The 14266-nt window shown below is 38.0% G+C and overlaps 1 protein-coding gene across 5 annotated transcripts in view; it reads left to right on the top strand.

Annotated features, from left to right (window-relative positions):
- LOC120513103 (transformation/transcription domain associated protein) overlaps positions 1-14266 on the top strand; it is a 76764-nt gene that overhangs the window by 17804 nt on the left and 44694 nt on the right. For 3 of the 5 annotated variants that reach the window (XM_039732167.1, XM_039732168.1, XM_039732166.1), the window contains exons 22-37: positions 119-297; positions 1287-1486; positions 2228-2445; positions 2566-2763; positions 3190-3450; positions 4426-4587; positions 4897-4993; positions 5443-5564; positions 6967-7137; positions 7856-7924; positions 11573-11692; positions 12010-12129; positions 12473-12637; positions 13053-13234; positions 13507-13705; positions 14122-14250. In XM_039732167.1, the coding sequence (XP_039588101.1) occupies positions 119-297; positions 1287-1486; positions 2228-2445; positions 2566-2763; positions 3190-3450; positions 4426-4587; positions 4897-4993; positions 5443-5564; positions 6967-7137; positions 7856-7924; positions 11573-11692; positions 12010-12129; positions 12473-12637; positions 13053-13234; positions 13507-13705; positions 14122-14250 (2592 nt within the window). The remainder of the gene's footprint in view (positions 1-118; positions 298-1286; positions 1487-2227; positions 2446-2565; positions 2764-3189; positions 3451-4425; positions 4588-4896; positions 4994-5442; positions 5565-6966; positions 7138-7855; positions 7925-11572; positions 11693-12009; positions 12130-12472; positions 12638-13052; positions 13235-13506; positions 13706-14121; positions 14251-14266) is intronic. The other 2 variants (XM_039732170.1, XM_039732169.1) reach the window with 1 other exon arrangement.

The following is a 14266-nucleotide window of genomic DNA, read 5'->3' as shown; positions in this document are numbered from 1 at the left end:
ATTGTGCCTACTTCAAAAGCTACTTTTAATATATATTAATGATACCATTCCCTTGATTAACGACCTTATGGTAAATGCCAAGAGTAAGAAGAGTGTGGATTCTCTTGTTGCATTCCAGGCAATCGAGACGGCCCTGGACTGTCTGAAGAGCGCCAACACGGAGCCCTACTACCGCAGGCAGGCCTGGGAGGTCATCAAGTGCTTCCTGGTGGCCATGATGAGCCTGGATGATAACAAACACGCCTTGTACCAGCTCCTTGCACACCCCAAGTATGACAATTCTTTAAACGTAAATGTGTATGTAAAATTTATGGTGTCTTTGGAGCAATCTAGTTTAGAGACAGTGATTAGTCTGTGCAATTTGTGGGGTTTTTGCCTGCTGGTGAAAAGGAGTTTTGTTAGCATGTTTTTAAATGCCAGTGACATGTTAATGTTTCATAGTTTAATTTTCTTTCCCTAATTACAGCCCAGTGTATAATCTATTACATATGATCAATATGATTAATTTTAGTTTCATATATTTAAATAATTGGAATATTCTGGTGTTTAATTACATTTTAGAGATTAATTTAGATTGTGACATTTTGTATGTACATCTGAGCTTTTACTAAAGTGAAAGACAAAATTCAGTTTCATATAATGACTAAGCTATAGCAATGCAACCTCTGTTTATCTTGGTGTGGGAGCCTTTTATTGGAGCTTTTCTTACATGTTTTGCAATTTTAGTCATTGATATTTCACGAGTTTATTGCTTTTAGACAACCTTAACATCTTTGCCCAAGAAGTGTGGGCTGACTTTGACTCTTGCAATGCAGTAAGTGTAGCTAAAGAGCATAGTAGCTTTCACAGTTTGGGCTTGTTAGACTTGACATAAATATAGCTTTGCAATGAACAAGTTTTGTTGGGCAGTGATTTGATAAGTAATGTTTCAGTCATTCAAGATTAAAATCAAATGTCATTTTAAAAAAGGGAAAAATGTCAAAATATTGAAAATGACATTCTGTAATTGAGTTGCAGTGTGAAGCCTGTATACCTATTATTGTATATATGTGGCTTCTTCTGTACCACTGGCTTTAAATGTTCCTGATGAAATTGAGCCATCCATCATGCTGGAGACCAGTGGCTGACAAAATTAATTTGGACTGAGCGAACTGGTCTAGCCCTACCAAAATGAGGGGGAAACAGGAGGTGGAGAAGGAGTTAGATATGGACAGCAAACTTTGACTGCAGTTTGAGCAGGGGGTGCTGCAGTTCGGGGTTCTGTTGAGCACAACCTTGTGTTTCAGCTTCACAGAGAAGTCCATCCCCAGCGTGATCATCTCGCACCGCTACAAGGCCCAGGACACCCCGGCCCGCAAGACGTTCGAGCAGGCCCTGACCGGGGCCTTCATGTCGGCCGTCATCAAGGACCTGCGGCCCAGCGCGCTGCCCTTCGTGGCCAGCCTCATCCGCCACTACACCATGGTGGCCGTGGCCCAGCAGTGCGGTGAGTGAGGGCACGCAGCTCCTGGGGCCTCCTGGGCACAGCTGGGCGCTGTTACACACAGCTGCTTGTTTTAAAAATCACAGTATTGCAGTTGTGTCTGGGTAACTCCACTGGATTTTTGTTTGATGGTAGAGTTACGTTTTAATTCTTTACGGCAGTGGGAATTATTAAACTAATTTTAAAAGGCAATCAGTCACCTAATAATGCTCTGTAAATGCTACAGCAATGAAATAACTGCAGCATGGAACAGCTTATACAGTTCCAAAGCATTTGTGTAACGTAATGCTCACAGTACTATTTGCAGATGGTCTTTAATTAGGTTGTTTCCAGTTGTGGTTTTGAAGGACCTTTAGAGGAACTAAGTAATTGGAGCATTACAGTGTCTTATATCCAAAAAGAAAACTTTTTGTTTGGGCTGTATGACAAGTAATTTGTTAAAAGGCATATTATATCACTCTTCATTGTCACATTAATGTAACTGACTCTTCATTTTTAATTAATCTTCCTGCAGTACATAGTCTAGTGCATAGAAAAAATGCTCAAGTAGATGTAATCTTTTTTCCTTCTAGGAGTGAAGGATGCCTTACAATCCATTTATATGCAAATAGGCACAGGGCTTACTGGTTTTGCCATCAGCTAGTCCAAGGAGTAGTGAAATCTAATTAAAAGACTATTCATATTGAAATATCCATTGTTTTATCTTTATTTTCCCTCCCCCCCATTCCCTGTTACAAATTCCAGGTCCTTTCTTGCTGCAGTGCTATCAGGTTGGGAGCCAGCCTAGCACAGCCATGTTTCACAGTGAAGAAAATGGGTCAAAAGGCATGGATCCCTTGGTGCTTATTGATGCCATAGCCATCTGCATGGCATATGAGGAGAAGGAGCTCTGCAAAATTGGAGAGGTGGCCCTAGCAGTGATATTTGATGTTGCAAGCATCATCTTGGGTTCAAAGGAAAGGGTAAGATTTTTAAAAGTGTATTGAAATGATTGAATTTCAGCCAATGTAATTTTGCTTCTAAAATTTTGGAGTCTACCAGTAAGCTGAGAAAAGGAAACTGATAAATTTCTTCATTTCCAGGCTTGTCAGCTTCCCTTGTTTTCATACATCGTGGAACGTTTATGTGCTTGCTGTTATGAGCAAGCTTGGTATGCTAAACTAGGAGGTGTTGTGTCCATTAAATTTCTTATGGAACGGCTGCCACTGATCTGGGTCCTCCAGAACCAGCAGACTTTCCTGAAGGCACTTCTCTTCGTTATGATGGATCTAACTGGAGAGGTATGAATTTTATCAAATTGAATTTTATCAAATAGTGTGGGGAAAATTTCTGGCCTTAAATTCACACTGATTGAACTCTTAGTAATCTTGAATTTGCTGAACTTCAGAATGCGTTTTACCTGCAAGAGTTAGTGAATTCTAGTCATTTTAACTCAATCCAAGATGTGAAGTTAGGAATGAGGTCAGATTTTTCCACTTAATTTTGCTGAAGTTTTTGAGATTACACTTGCTGCTTTCAGAGTAGAAATGTGCATGTAGATCACAAAAGAACACAGATTCACTGTCACTTACCACAGAATCCCTAAGCTTAGTTGGAAATCAAAATCACAGGATTCATCAAAATAAAATTCTGAGTTGATGAGTAATGTGTAGATTTGTGATCTTTGTTTTGTACTTAGCTGATAAAAATTATCTCTAATGCCTCAGGTTTCCAATGGAGCAGTTGCTATGGCAAAGACCACATTAGAACAGCTCTTGATTAGATGTGCAACTCCTTTAAAAGATGAAGAAAAAACAGAAGAAATCCTTGCAGCACAGGAAAAGTCTTTCCATCATGTTACACATGACCTTGTTCGAGAAGTGACCTCTCCGAACTCCACTGTGAGAAAACAAGCCATGCATTCCTTGCAGGTGCTTGCACAGGTCACTGGCAAAAGTGTCACAGTCATCATGGAGCCACATAAAGAGGTAAGCAGAAATATTTACTGAACCCCACCTTAAAGTTGTTTCCCAGTTTGGATTTGCAGAAATGCTTTCTTGGTATGTTTTTGCACACTAGTGAATTAAGTTCATAGTGCTTTGGTGGTATATGTTTGTCATCTGCTAAGTTTTGTTGTTCAAACATACACAATGGCTGGAGCACTACAGAGATTCATACAGGCTCTGCCTGACTCTTAGCCAGTATTTATGCTGTCTTCAGGTTGATTTACTTCCTTAAGTTATGTGCTGCTTGTCCTGCCACCAATCAGACATAGACTAGGTCATATTACAGTACATTTTGACACTCAGTTTTGTTATTCTCTAGATATGTGGCATTATTGCTATGACTTTCCCTATCCAGAAAGAGACTATAAAATTCAAAGCTGGTTGAAATAACTTTTGGCTGGATACTCCTTAAGGCTGATATTGTTTAGTCTTTTGGAAGAGAATTGAATACACATAAGTGTTAAGGGCCATGACAACATTCCAGATTATGCTGAGAAGCTCCCTAATTGATATCTTACTTTGCTAAAGCTGTTTAATGAGGAAAGTGAGAAGTTGATGTAATGGAAAAAAGTTACACTAACTTTTTTGGTTTTCTGATGTTTTAGAAGCTTAAAATATTCTTGTTACTTGACTGTTTGAAATGCTTCAATCTATGAATTTCTTTGTTGTTCATGATGTTAATGTGAAGTTATTAAATATCATAGATCTGTTCACAGAGAATATGTATTAATTACAGCTACTATACTGTTTTGCAAACTGACTGTAAATCAAAGTAATTCAGAGAATTTTCCTCTAGCTTAATTTTTTCTCAAGAAAAAATTCTTGAGAAAAAATCTGGAGCGACATTAGAAAATTGATAGAAACCTAGAGCCATGACTTATGGTGTCTTCTTGGTGGCTGGGTCTGTGGGGTCATTTCAATAGCTGCTAATTCAGTAATCTGAATTACATCATGTAGGTACTCCAGGACATGGTTCCTCCTAAAAAACATTTGCTTCGGCACCAACCTGCAAATGCCCAGATTGGCCTGATGGAGGGAAATACATTTTGCACAACCCTGCAGCCCAGATTGTTTACAATGGATCTGAATGTTGTGGAACACAAGGTTTTCTACACAGAGGTACTTTGTTTTTATGTTCTCATCTTTGAATGTAGATGCTTCTGTATGATGGTATTAGTACTTTCTTTGTTAAAAATACATATTTTTCTTTTTGCATTTTAAACTTTGACTGATACGCAAGAATTTCTCTTTTGAAACATCAAGTGAAGTCTGCTTGCCTGCAGCAGTCAATGCAGAAGATCCTCTGGTTTTGAGTTAAGACAAAAACAAAATGCTGTAGATGAAAAGCTGTCTGTAAAGGTGGGGGTGAGATAGTGGTGTTTCAAATGTGAGTAGCAGTATTAAAATAACTGTTTGTTTTTTTCCTAGTTACTGAATTTGTGTGAGGCTGAAGATGCTGCCCTAATGAAACTACCTTGCTACAAAAGTCTTCCATCACTTGTACCTCTTCGAATTGCAGCCTTAAGTAAGTTAAACTTCCTAAACAAGACTTGATGCAGTTAAATGTCCTTGTGAGCAATGGCCAGTCTGCTTCCTGAGATCAGCAGAAAACCTGAGCACTGGAAGACTGATGACTGCTCTCCTGAGGTTACAGTTTAATGGAGAGAATAATGGGAAAGTATTGCTGCCTTCTTAATGACTAGAATTCAGTTTTCTGAAAGGAACCCAAAATATTTTAAGATTAATTATGTTATAAAGTATTAGGAAAACTATAGAATGTTAATAGAATTCTCATTCTTTTACTATTTTATGATGCCTGTTCATTTTGGCAATGTATACAGTACTTTAGCTGTCTGCAATTTGAAATGACTTAAAAAGAAACTATAAGAGAAGCAGTGTAGAATTAGGGTTTATTTTCTTCTCTCCTTTGAAATTGAGTTAACAAAGAGAACAAATTTACTTTGATATTTGCAGATGCTCTAGCTGCCTGCAATTACTTGCCTCAGTCAAGAGAGAAAATCATTGCTGCACTTTTCAAGGCGCTGAATTCAACAAATAACGAGCTGCAGGAGGCAGGAGAAGCGTGCATGAGAAAGGTGACTATATTAAAACAACATTCCTTTTGGGGCCATTGTTCTCTCTGCTTTACTTCCTTGGTACAAGACTTCTTGGGAAAGTTGTCTACAGGAAATATTGTTGCTCTTTCAGTTTTTGTTAGTGATGCTGATAAAAGTTTGTGTCAGATGTGTTTGTTTGGGATTTGAACTTTTCCATAAAGAATTATTCAGGTTGCAATTAAGAATTATAAGCTTTTGGATAAGGACCATGGTAAATCTTTCAGTCTTACTGTGCAGTCTTTCCCTCTTTCTGTGGGACTAGTCTTTGTAAATGAGTCTTCTTTTCTAAATGGCTTCAGTCCTTCTCAGCTGTTTTGCAAATGTGCAGGCTTGGCTTTATTGTTAAATTCCCATGTTTTGTCTGTGTTCCTAAAAGAAATGGTGGAGATCCCATAGTTGGTTTTGGAAAAGTAAAGCAGGACAGCAGAGTTAGACCTGCATCTCAGTGTGATGGTTACCTTAAGGAACAGGACCCTGGCTGCCCTGTTTGAGGTCAGAATTAGTGTCCTTGCCTTACACTGCCCTCTCTGACCTGTGGATGCTACATTATCATCTCTAAAAGCTGGAAGGACAGGGAAAGGATATTCTTTCATTGTGATTTGTTTTTCAATAGCTGTGCCTAATTCTGATTCAGCATGATTTTAATTCCATTATTTTAAATGAAAAAAAAACCTAATGAAATTACGTACAACCTCTTTGCAATGCTGTGTAGATGGGCTGACATGGTACAGAGAATGTAACTGCAGTACTACTGGTGGTTTGCATTTGTTTGTGCCATTGACTGGACAGAGGTTGTGTGACTTTTCATGGGAGGGAATGTACGTCTCATTTATGCCTTGTTAACACACAGTTGGGTTGAGAGGTAGCAAATAGGGGTTGTTCTGATCTATACATCAGATTTGTCTGATTGTTTTTTTTTTTCCCTGGGATAAACTTGTGCCCACAGGATATTTGGTTATGACAGGAAATATTCTCTCTGGCTGCTTGCAGCCAGGCTCTTTTGACCTTTTCTGTTGCTCAGGATGCATGCAGATTGTAACACAGGAATTTGCTCTATTGCCTTCAGCCAGATTCACAGGCAGTTCTTAATAAAGTGTCTAAGTTTTTGTTCATAGCTGTGTATTTAATTTATAGCTGTAGCAGTTTCTCAGTCTGTCTGTAGTTATGATCTCCGCTTGATTATTTTATGGAATGTCCTACAGTGTGTCACAAATCCATCTTGTTGCTGTGTCAGTTTCCAGCACTAGAAGTTGTTTGAACTATTGTATTGAAGGCACAAAATAAAAGAAGAAAAGTCAAGTCAGCTGAATCTATTTTAAGAAAAATGCTTGCACAAAAGTCACGTCCCTCTCCACCTTACCTTATTTGTGCACTCTTGCAGTTCTTGGAAGGAGCTACCATAGAAGTTGATCAGATCCATACCCACATGAGACCATTGCTGATGATGCTGGGAGACTACCGGAGTCTGACCCTCAACGTTGTGAATCGTCTGACGTCAGTCACTAGGCTTTTCCCAAACTCTTTCAATGATAAATTCTGTGATCAGATGATGGTAAGCCCATCCAAATTTTTATTTTAGCTCTTCCAGAAGAAATTTTCTTCTAGCTAATATTTTTTTTTTTGTGAAAGATCAAAGAAGCTCAGTAGTGACTCAATGTATATGTTGGAAGTAAAAGATTTTTGTTTCACTATTAATAAAAAACCCCAATTTCTTTAAACAGTTGGAGTAAATTTCTAAAGGGCTTCTAAACCAAAAAGTTAAGAGATTTTATTTTTTAGTGAAGGCATAACTAGTTATGCTAAGGTTTGTTTGGGCAAATTTATCTTTAAGCAAGGTGCCACTTTCACCTTTAACAATTTGACTTCTCAATACACGGAATCTGTTTTGGTGATTTCGTGATTTATAAAATTTTGGAAGGTATTGCTCTGTGTATTTGCAGTGATTAAACTGAATATGTGAATTCTTTATCTCCTTTGCATGAATATTTAAGTATTTGAATGCATACACATCAAGCAAATCATCAAAGAGTGTAAGACTATCAGATTTAAGTTTTTTGTATATATATGTACTTATAATCCCTGCTTTCTTGAATATGAAGAGGACTTCTAGCAACAGTGGACTTTTCAACTTGAGGGAATTGAAATAACTGATAATTCTTCCCTTTGTTTCCTTCAAAGAATTATTTCTGCCTCTATATTGTCTCTTGTAGCATATGCTAAAATGGAACAGTCTAATTAGAAGAATAATGCTAATTATCCTTTCTTTGTAGCAACACCTGCGTAAATGGATGGAAGTTGTAGTTATTACACACAAAGGTGGACAACGGAGTGATGGAAATGTAAGTTAATGAATGCTTTTGTGTGAGAAGAGAAGAAATAAATAGTATTAATGTTTTGGAATTAAAGAACTCATTCAGTTGTAAGTGCTGCCATAACTGATTACACAGTGATGCTTTGTTGCAAGCTAACAGACTTGTTGAATTGAATATAGAATATTGAGTATCTGTTAGAAGTCTCAGTAAGAGGAGCTTTTTATCTGCTGACAATGGTTACTTTAGAGACTGTTCTAGGTTAGTGTGGCAGCAGCTCAAGCATTTGTATTTCTTTACCCCCTCAGGATTTTCTGCTTAGAAATCTGTTCTTCACTGGAGTGTCTGATGAGCTCAGCAGCATAATTCCCCATTTTTCATTAATATGTTTGATGTTCATAATATAGCCTTTTGAAAATTACACTTAATGATAACATAATCCCAGTTAATTTAAAATTTAATTTATTTAAACCAATATGTACTAGTTGGGATCACACTAAAATCACTCTCCCAGTGAAACTAATGGCCTCAGTGTAGAAACAGGGGAAGCTGATCAGTTCTCTTATAAATGGAAAACTGAGCAGTGTAATGTCAATACTGTGTGCTCTTAGCAATACTGATGGGGATTCCTGCTTCAATGCAGTTTCCTTTACATTACCAGAGGTCCCACAATTCTATTAATGTTTTACTAAATGCTTTTGTTAAGTGTTGAGATTTATGGTTGCACCTAAGAAAAAATGGAGGGAATTCTATTAATGTCTTTGTTTCTCAAATTAGAATGAAATTACGTTGGCTTTTTATTTCCCTCAAAACATGGAAATGGCTTAATGGCTTTTCATTTCTCTTTCCTGTCTTTGCAAGGAGAGCTTTTAATCTGAATTTGGTCATTGCTTTATATTAGACCTAGATGTTCTCTAATGAAGTAGAATAAGATTGCTTTCTTACGTTTTAACTACAACACTGTGCATTCTTCAGTTAGCCTCATTTTATTCATGCCAGAGTAGTTCTAAGGCCTTCATATACTTTTGGGATTCACTTGTCCTCAAATGTGATGATTACAGATATCTTGCAGATCTTTTTGTAGCAATAATCTTTTAAACCACAATGTGGCACCCCCAGAACTGTTTTTATTTGTCCCTAAGTCATGTGTAGTTGGGAATTACCCTGTTTTTGATGTTTTATGTGTAGTTATGTGTTTAGAGAGATATGTTGAGTGGGGAGTGCACATCTTAAGGGGCAAGATATGTCTGGAAACATTTCAAGTAGAATTGTGTCAATGCAAAGCTGATTGTATGTTACTCTTCTGCTTCCTAGTTGTTGCTCCAAAGTTTCCTTAAAAATAAAAACTCTTAAGAAACTGCAGGAGCACACAGCTTGGTCTTTGTACAGTTGCTGTGGCAGGCTGTGTTCGTGTGTCTGTATGTATATTGTGCTGTTGAAAACCAGGGGTGGTGAAACTGGTGATCAGTTATTGCAGCTGGCATTTCACTTCTTCTCCTGTCTTCATGATCCCAGTGAGATTCCAGCCTCTGAGGCACTCATTAAAAGCAGTGTTGGGGAGTAGACTGGATCATTCAGACTCTGTGGTTGAGTAGAGGAGCTGCTAAACACTTAGTGGAGAGCAGAACTGACCAGGAAAGCCTGATGTTCCTCCCTGTGCTGCTGCTGTTCCAAGCATTCCATCCTTTCCCAGCAGCATGGGATGAAGGTGCCCTTTGATGATAGTGTCAGGCAGTTGTCCAGCATTGTGCAGATAAAGCCTGGTCAGCAAAGCCTCTTAAAGAATAGTTAAAAGGTCTGTGGAGTGATTTTTCATATGAAAATGGTAACTACAGACAAAGTGAAAAGTTAGTTAGAAATGCTGCATGGTGATGACTGTTGTAAAGATCCACACTGATATCAGAATAACTAAGCCTTGTTCACCTAAATAATTTATGACAGTCCTGCTGTGATCCTGAGCTGTGATCTGGCGGTTTAGAGAAATGAACAAATTAAAATGTAATATATTAAGTAGTGATTAAAATCTAATTCATTGGTCCAGGGAATAAAATATTTGATTGAAATCTTTCTTCCTCTCTTCCTTGCCTCTCCAAGGAAAGGCATGGGATTTCAGGTCATGTCTGGTAATTTAAGGAATAAGTTTTGAGTAGATGGTTGCATCCAGCTGCCTTTTGTGAGAGGGTGGAAATTTCCGTGGTGGAAATTCTGCATTACAGCCTAGGAGGAGTTTAGAGGACTTTGTAACTTGGTAGTTCAAATACTGAAAATGGTTTTGTAATCAATGGTGGCCATATTTGTCTTCAAAGATGCTAAAAGGTTGTTTCCCCTGACTTAAACATCTTTATTATCTTTTTATTCAGTTTAAATATTTGAGAATCTATGTCTGATGAATGTAAAAGTAGAAAAATGGATTAATTTCATCCTAGTTCTTAGGAGGACAATTTGGATCATGTCAGATGCTCATTGTCTCAGTTCCTTCCTTTTGAGATGAGGAAGTAACTGAGCTGAAGTTAGACTGCAGCCTGAAGAATGGCATGTGCTGATTTGTACATTTCTTTGATATTTTTGTGGGCTTTTTCCTTTCATGCTGTGACTTCTGTTTTGGTTCAGCCTGCCATGGAAGGGGTAGAGGTGAGAAACTCTGCAGGCACCAGGAACATTTTTTGTTGTCATGGTTTCTTTTGTTGTTGTTTTGTTTGGTTTTATTTTTGCTTTTAACTTGTGGTATGTTAGTTTTATCACTGTGTTTATCACTGTGCCTTTGAGTGCAGTGCTGTGAATTGTCCTGCTTGTCTGTGCAGAGCTGTTCTGATCACGTTGCAGTTAAGGATGTTGAGCATGTTTGTACCAGGAAGAGCAGGATTTTTAGTTTCTGTGGAGGCATAAGTGGTTTCAAAAGGTTTTTATGTATTCTCAGCCCTGCACTTCAGTCCATGAGAGGGGTCTTGTAGGGTCTGTCTGGGCAGATCAGGTTAAAGGAGTGGAGCCTAATGCTTTGTGTTTAAATTCAGTTGAGAAAATGTAATGCACTCGATAAAATCATCTTGGCTACTGGAACTTGGTTTTAGAGAGATGGTGAGGGAGATTTCATTGTTTTGTTTTTTTCCTTTCCCTTTTCTTACTGAAGGAAATCTACACTCTAGCTAGCTGAAATACAGTCTCTATTTAAATTGCACAATGGAAAAAAATGCAAACTGATTTTGGACTCCTGAAGAATTTCGTATCTAGTGGGAGAAGAGGGCTGACTTTACAGTAACCTGCTGTTTGTGAGATAGCTGAATCTCTCTTCCTGTGTAACTTGGGCGTGTGGGGTGTATAGCAGAAATGGTTTAGGGGGAAGGTCTGGCTGTTTGAGGCTTGACCCACTTGGTGTAGAGCAGTGAGCGCTCTGTAACTCCCCCATCAGCAGTGCCGTTAGTGTTTAGCTCTTACCTGTAAAACAGCACTCTACTGGCAAGGAAAATAAAATCTAAACCATGATATTACTATAGAGGGTAGGGCAGACTTCCACAGGTGCAATTTCTTCATGCATTATGGTAAGTAGATGCTGTGTATATGTTGACCTTTTGCATTTGGCTGCTGGCTGTGCAAATACAGAGGGAAAAAAAGAATTAAGATGTGTGATACTGTTTTTTATTATAGCCAGTAATATTTATTTGTGTTTCTTTGTATCTGTAGGAAATGAAGATTTGTTCAGCAATTATAAATTTATTCCATCTGATCCCAGCTGCCCCACAGACTCTGGTTAAACCTCTTCTGGAAGTTGTTATGAAAACAGAACGAGCAATGTTAATTGAGGTAAAAGTGGAAGTTAACATTGCTGAAATTTTGCTTTATACTCTTGAACATTAGTGTATGATAATGATAATATTTTAAATATGGTGTGAGAACATTTGATGCTAAAATATGCTCTTCAAGCCTTTAGGAGGTATTAATATTTGCCTTACACCCTTAGAAATGAAGTTTTGAAAGTATCAATAAATTCTCATCATGCAAGTTCTGAACATTTTGTATCTATATAAATGCCAAGTCAAATGTATTTTTCTGAGTGGTAGTAAATTAGTGGGAAATACTCTATACTCTGCATTTTTAATTTAAGGTTATGAATTTTTCAGGCTGGCAGTCCATTCAGAGAACCCCTGATAAAGTTTTTGACACGTCATCCATCCCAGACTGTGGAGCTGTTCATGATGGAAGCCACTTTAAATGATCCACAGTGGAGCAGAATGTTTATGGTAAGCTGTGTGGGGAGAGGAGCTGGAGAAAACCCTCAACTTGACAAATCTGATCAACATATTTTGCATATTTTTTGCTTGTATGACCTTGTAGTCCTTAATCATGGTCTTACTCTTGACTGTAGGGTTCCTGTTCCTGGTTTTGTATTTGTTTGTCCTGAAGTGTTGATTTTATACCTTTCCAGATCATGTAAGGCTATTACTGAAGTGTAGATGTTATTTTTATGTATGTGAAATACAACCTCTGCAGCTTTAGTGTGGAACATAAAAGCTACAGGATGATATAGTCGCCTGGTATTTTGGCTTTTAAAGGTTATTAAAATTATTTCTTCCCGTTTTGCAGAGTTTCTTGAAACATAAAGATGCCAAACCTCTGCGGGATGTCCTGGCAGCTAATCCCAACCGATTTATCACCCTGCTGCTGCCCGTGGGTGCCCAGGCAGCTGTGAGACCTGGCTCCCCCAGCACCACCACCATGCGCCTCGACCTGCAGTTCCAGGCTATCAAGGTACTCATTTATCTTGTTTGTCTCTGCACTGGGTAGCTGAAACCTCTTCAGTTGCAAGCCTCTTACATCCAGGCTTTCAGTGAGTGTGTGTGTGTGTGTGTGTGTGTATTACAGCTCATAGAAAACCACTTGTAAAAATGTGGAGTGTTTGTAGCCAGAGCTGCTTTGAGAAGGGAAAAGAGACTCAAATTATCTCTGCTTTTTTTTGTCAAGTAGGATACAAGAGGACAGCATGACAACAGAAACAGAAATTTATTTTTTTAAATCTAAACTATTTTGTATTTCACTCTTTTGTTTTGCTGTTGAATATTTTAGCACCCTTAATTGACCTTAAGCAAGTGCTCATATATCATTGTTTCTCCTGACAGATCTCTTGTGTGTTGACTGTGCATTTGTCTTGTTTTGCTTTGGACAGATCATAAGTATTATTGTTAAGAATGATGAATGTTGGTTAGCAAATCAACACTCCTTGGTGAATCAGCTGAAACGTGTATGGGTGAGTGAAGCTTTTCAGGAGAGACATAGGAAGGAGAACATGGCTGCAACAAACTGGAAAGAGCCCAAGCTGTTGGCCTATTGCTTACTGAATTACTGCAAGTACGTAAAAATCTTTCGTTTCTAGACCCTGCATGTATTTTTTGAATTTTAATTTTGAAAATACTGTAAAGGTATATAGGCCTACTAAAAATGGTTTGCAGTTATTGAAGAGAAAGTGCAATATATTTCATAATACTGCTATTGGATTTAAAACCATGCCTGTGGTACTGGCTGCTCTTGCTTCTCTGCTGCTTTAAAAGATTAATTTCATCAGCATAGTAGTTTGTGTATTTTTTTTCACAGAAGCTTTGCATTTTTATGTGTTTTCACAGAAGGAATTATGGTGATATAGAGTTACTTTTCCAGTTGCTTCGAGCTTTTACGGGCCGATTTCTCTGCAATATGACTTTCTTAAAGGAATACATGGAAGAAGAGATCCCCAAAAACTACAGTATCCCCCAAAAACGGGCTTTGTTCTTCCGGTTTGTAGACTTGAATGACCCAAACTTTGGAGATGAGCTCAAAGCCAAGGTAACTAAAGCAATTAAATCAAAGAAGCCTGGTATTTAGGTTTAATTTTCTTCTTGGGAACTAGGGCAACAAAACTCCCTTACTTAAATGTCAATGAGTTTGATAATTGGCAGAGTCATTTGGGTGAAAATATCATACCTGAAGAAAAGCGATAATAAACAGAGACAGCAATTCATCTTGTGTTCAATGCTGGCTGCTGTAGTTTACACTTTCTAAGAATCTATGTCCTTGAAAGGAAGAAAGGGGGGAAAAAATTGGTGTGTGTCTTTTTTCTTGGGGTTTTGTGTATAGTTTCCTTTTGAACTCAGTGAGTGTGTCCAACAGGCAGGTTTGCGTGTGGGACTACTTGAATGAGTGTTGCTGCCATTAGAAGAGTATAATAGTACAGTAAAACTTGCTTTGTTTATATTCTGTAGGTGCTGCAACATATCCTGAATCCTGCTTTCTTGTACAGTTTTGAAAAAGGAGAAGGTGAACAGCTGTTAGGCCCCCCAAACCCAGAAGGAGATAATCCAGAAAGCATTACTAGTGTTTTTATAACAAAGGTAACAATCTGTTTAC

The sequence above is a fragment of the Passer montanus genome, unplaced genomic scaffold (genome assembly GCF_014805655.1).
Source record: "Passer montanus isolate IOZ18808 unplaced genomic scaffold, ASM1480565v1 scaffold8, whole genome shotgun sequence".
Taxonomy (NCBI): domain Eukaryota; kingdom Metazoa; phylum Chordata; class Aves; order Passeriformes; family Passeridae; genus Passer; species Passer montanus.
This window is presented reverse-complemented; position numbering and strand designations above follow the sequence as displayed.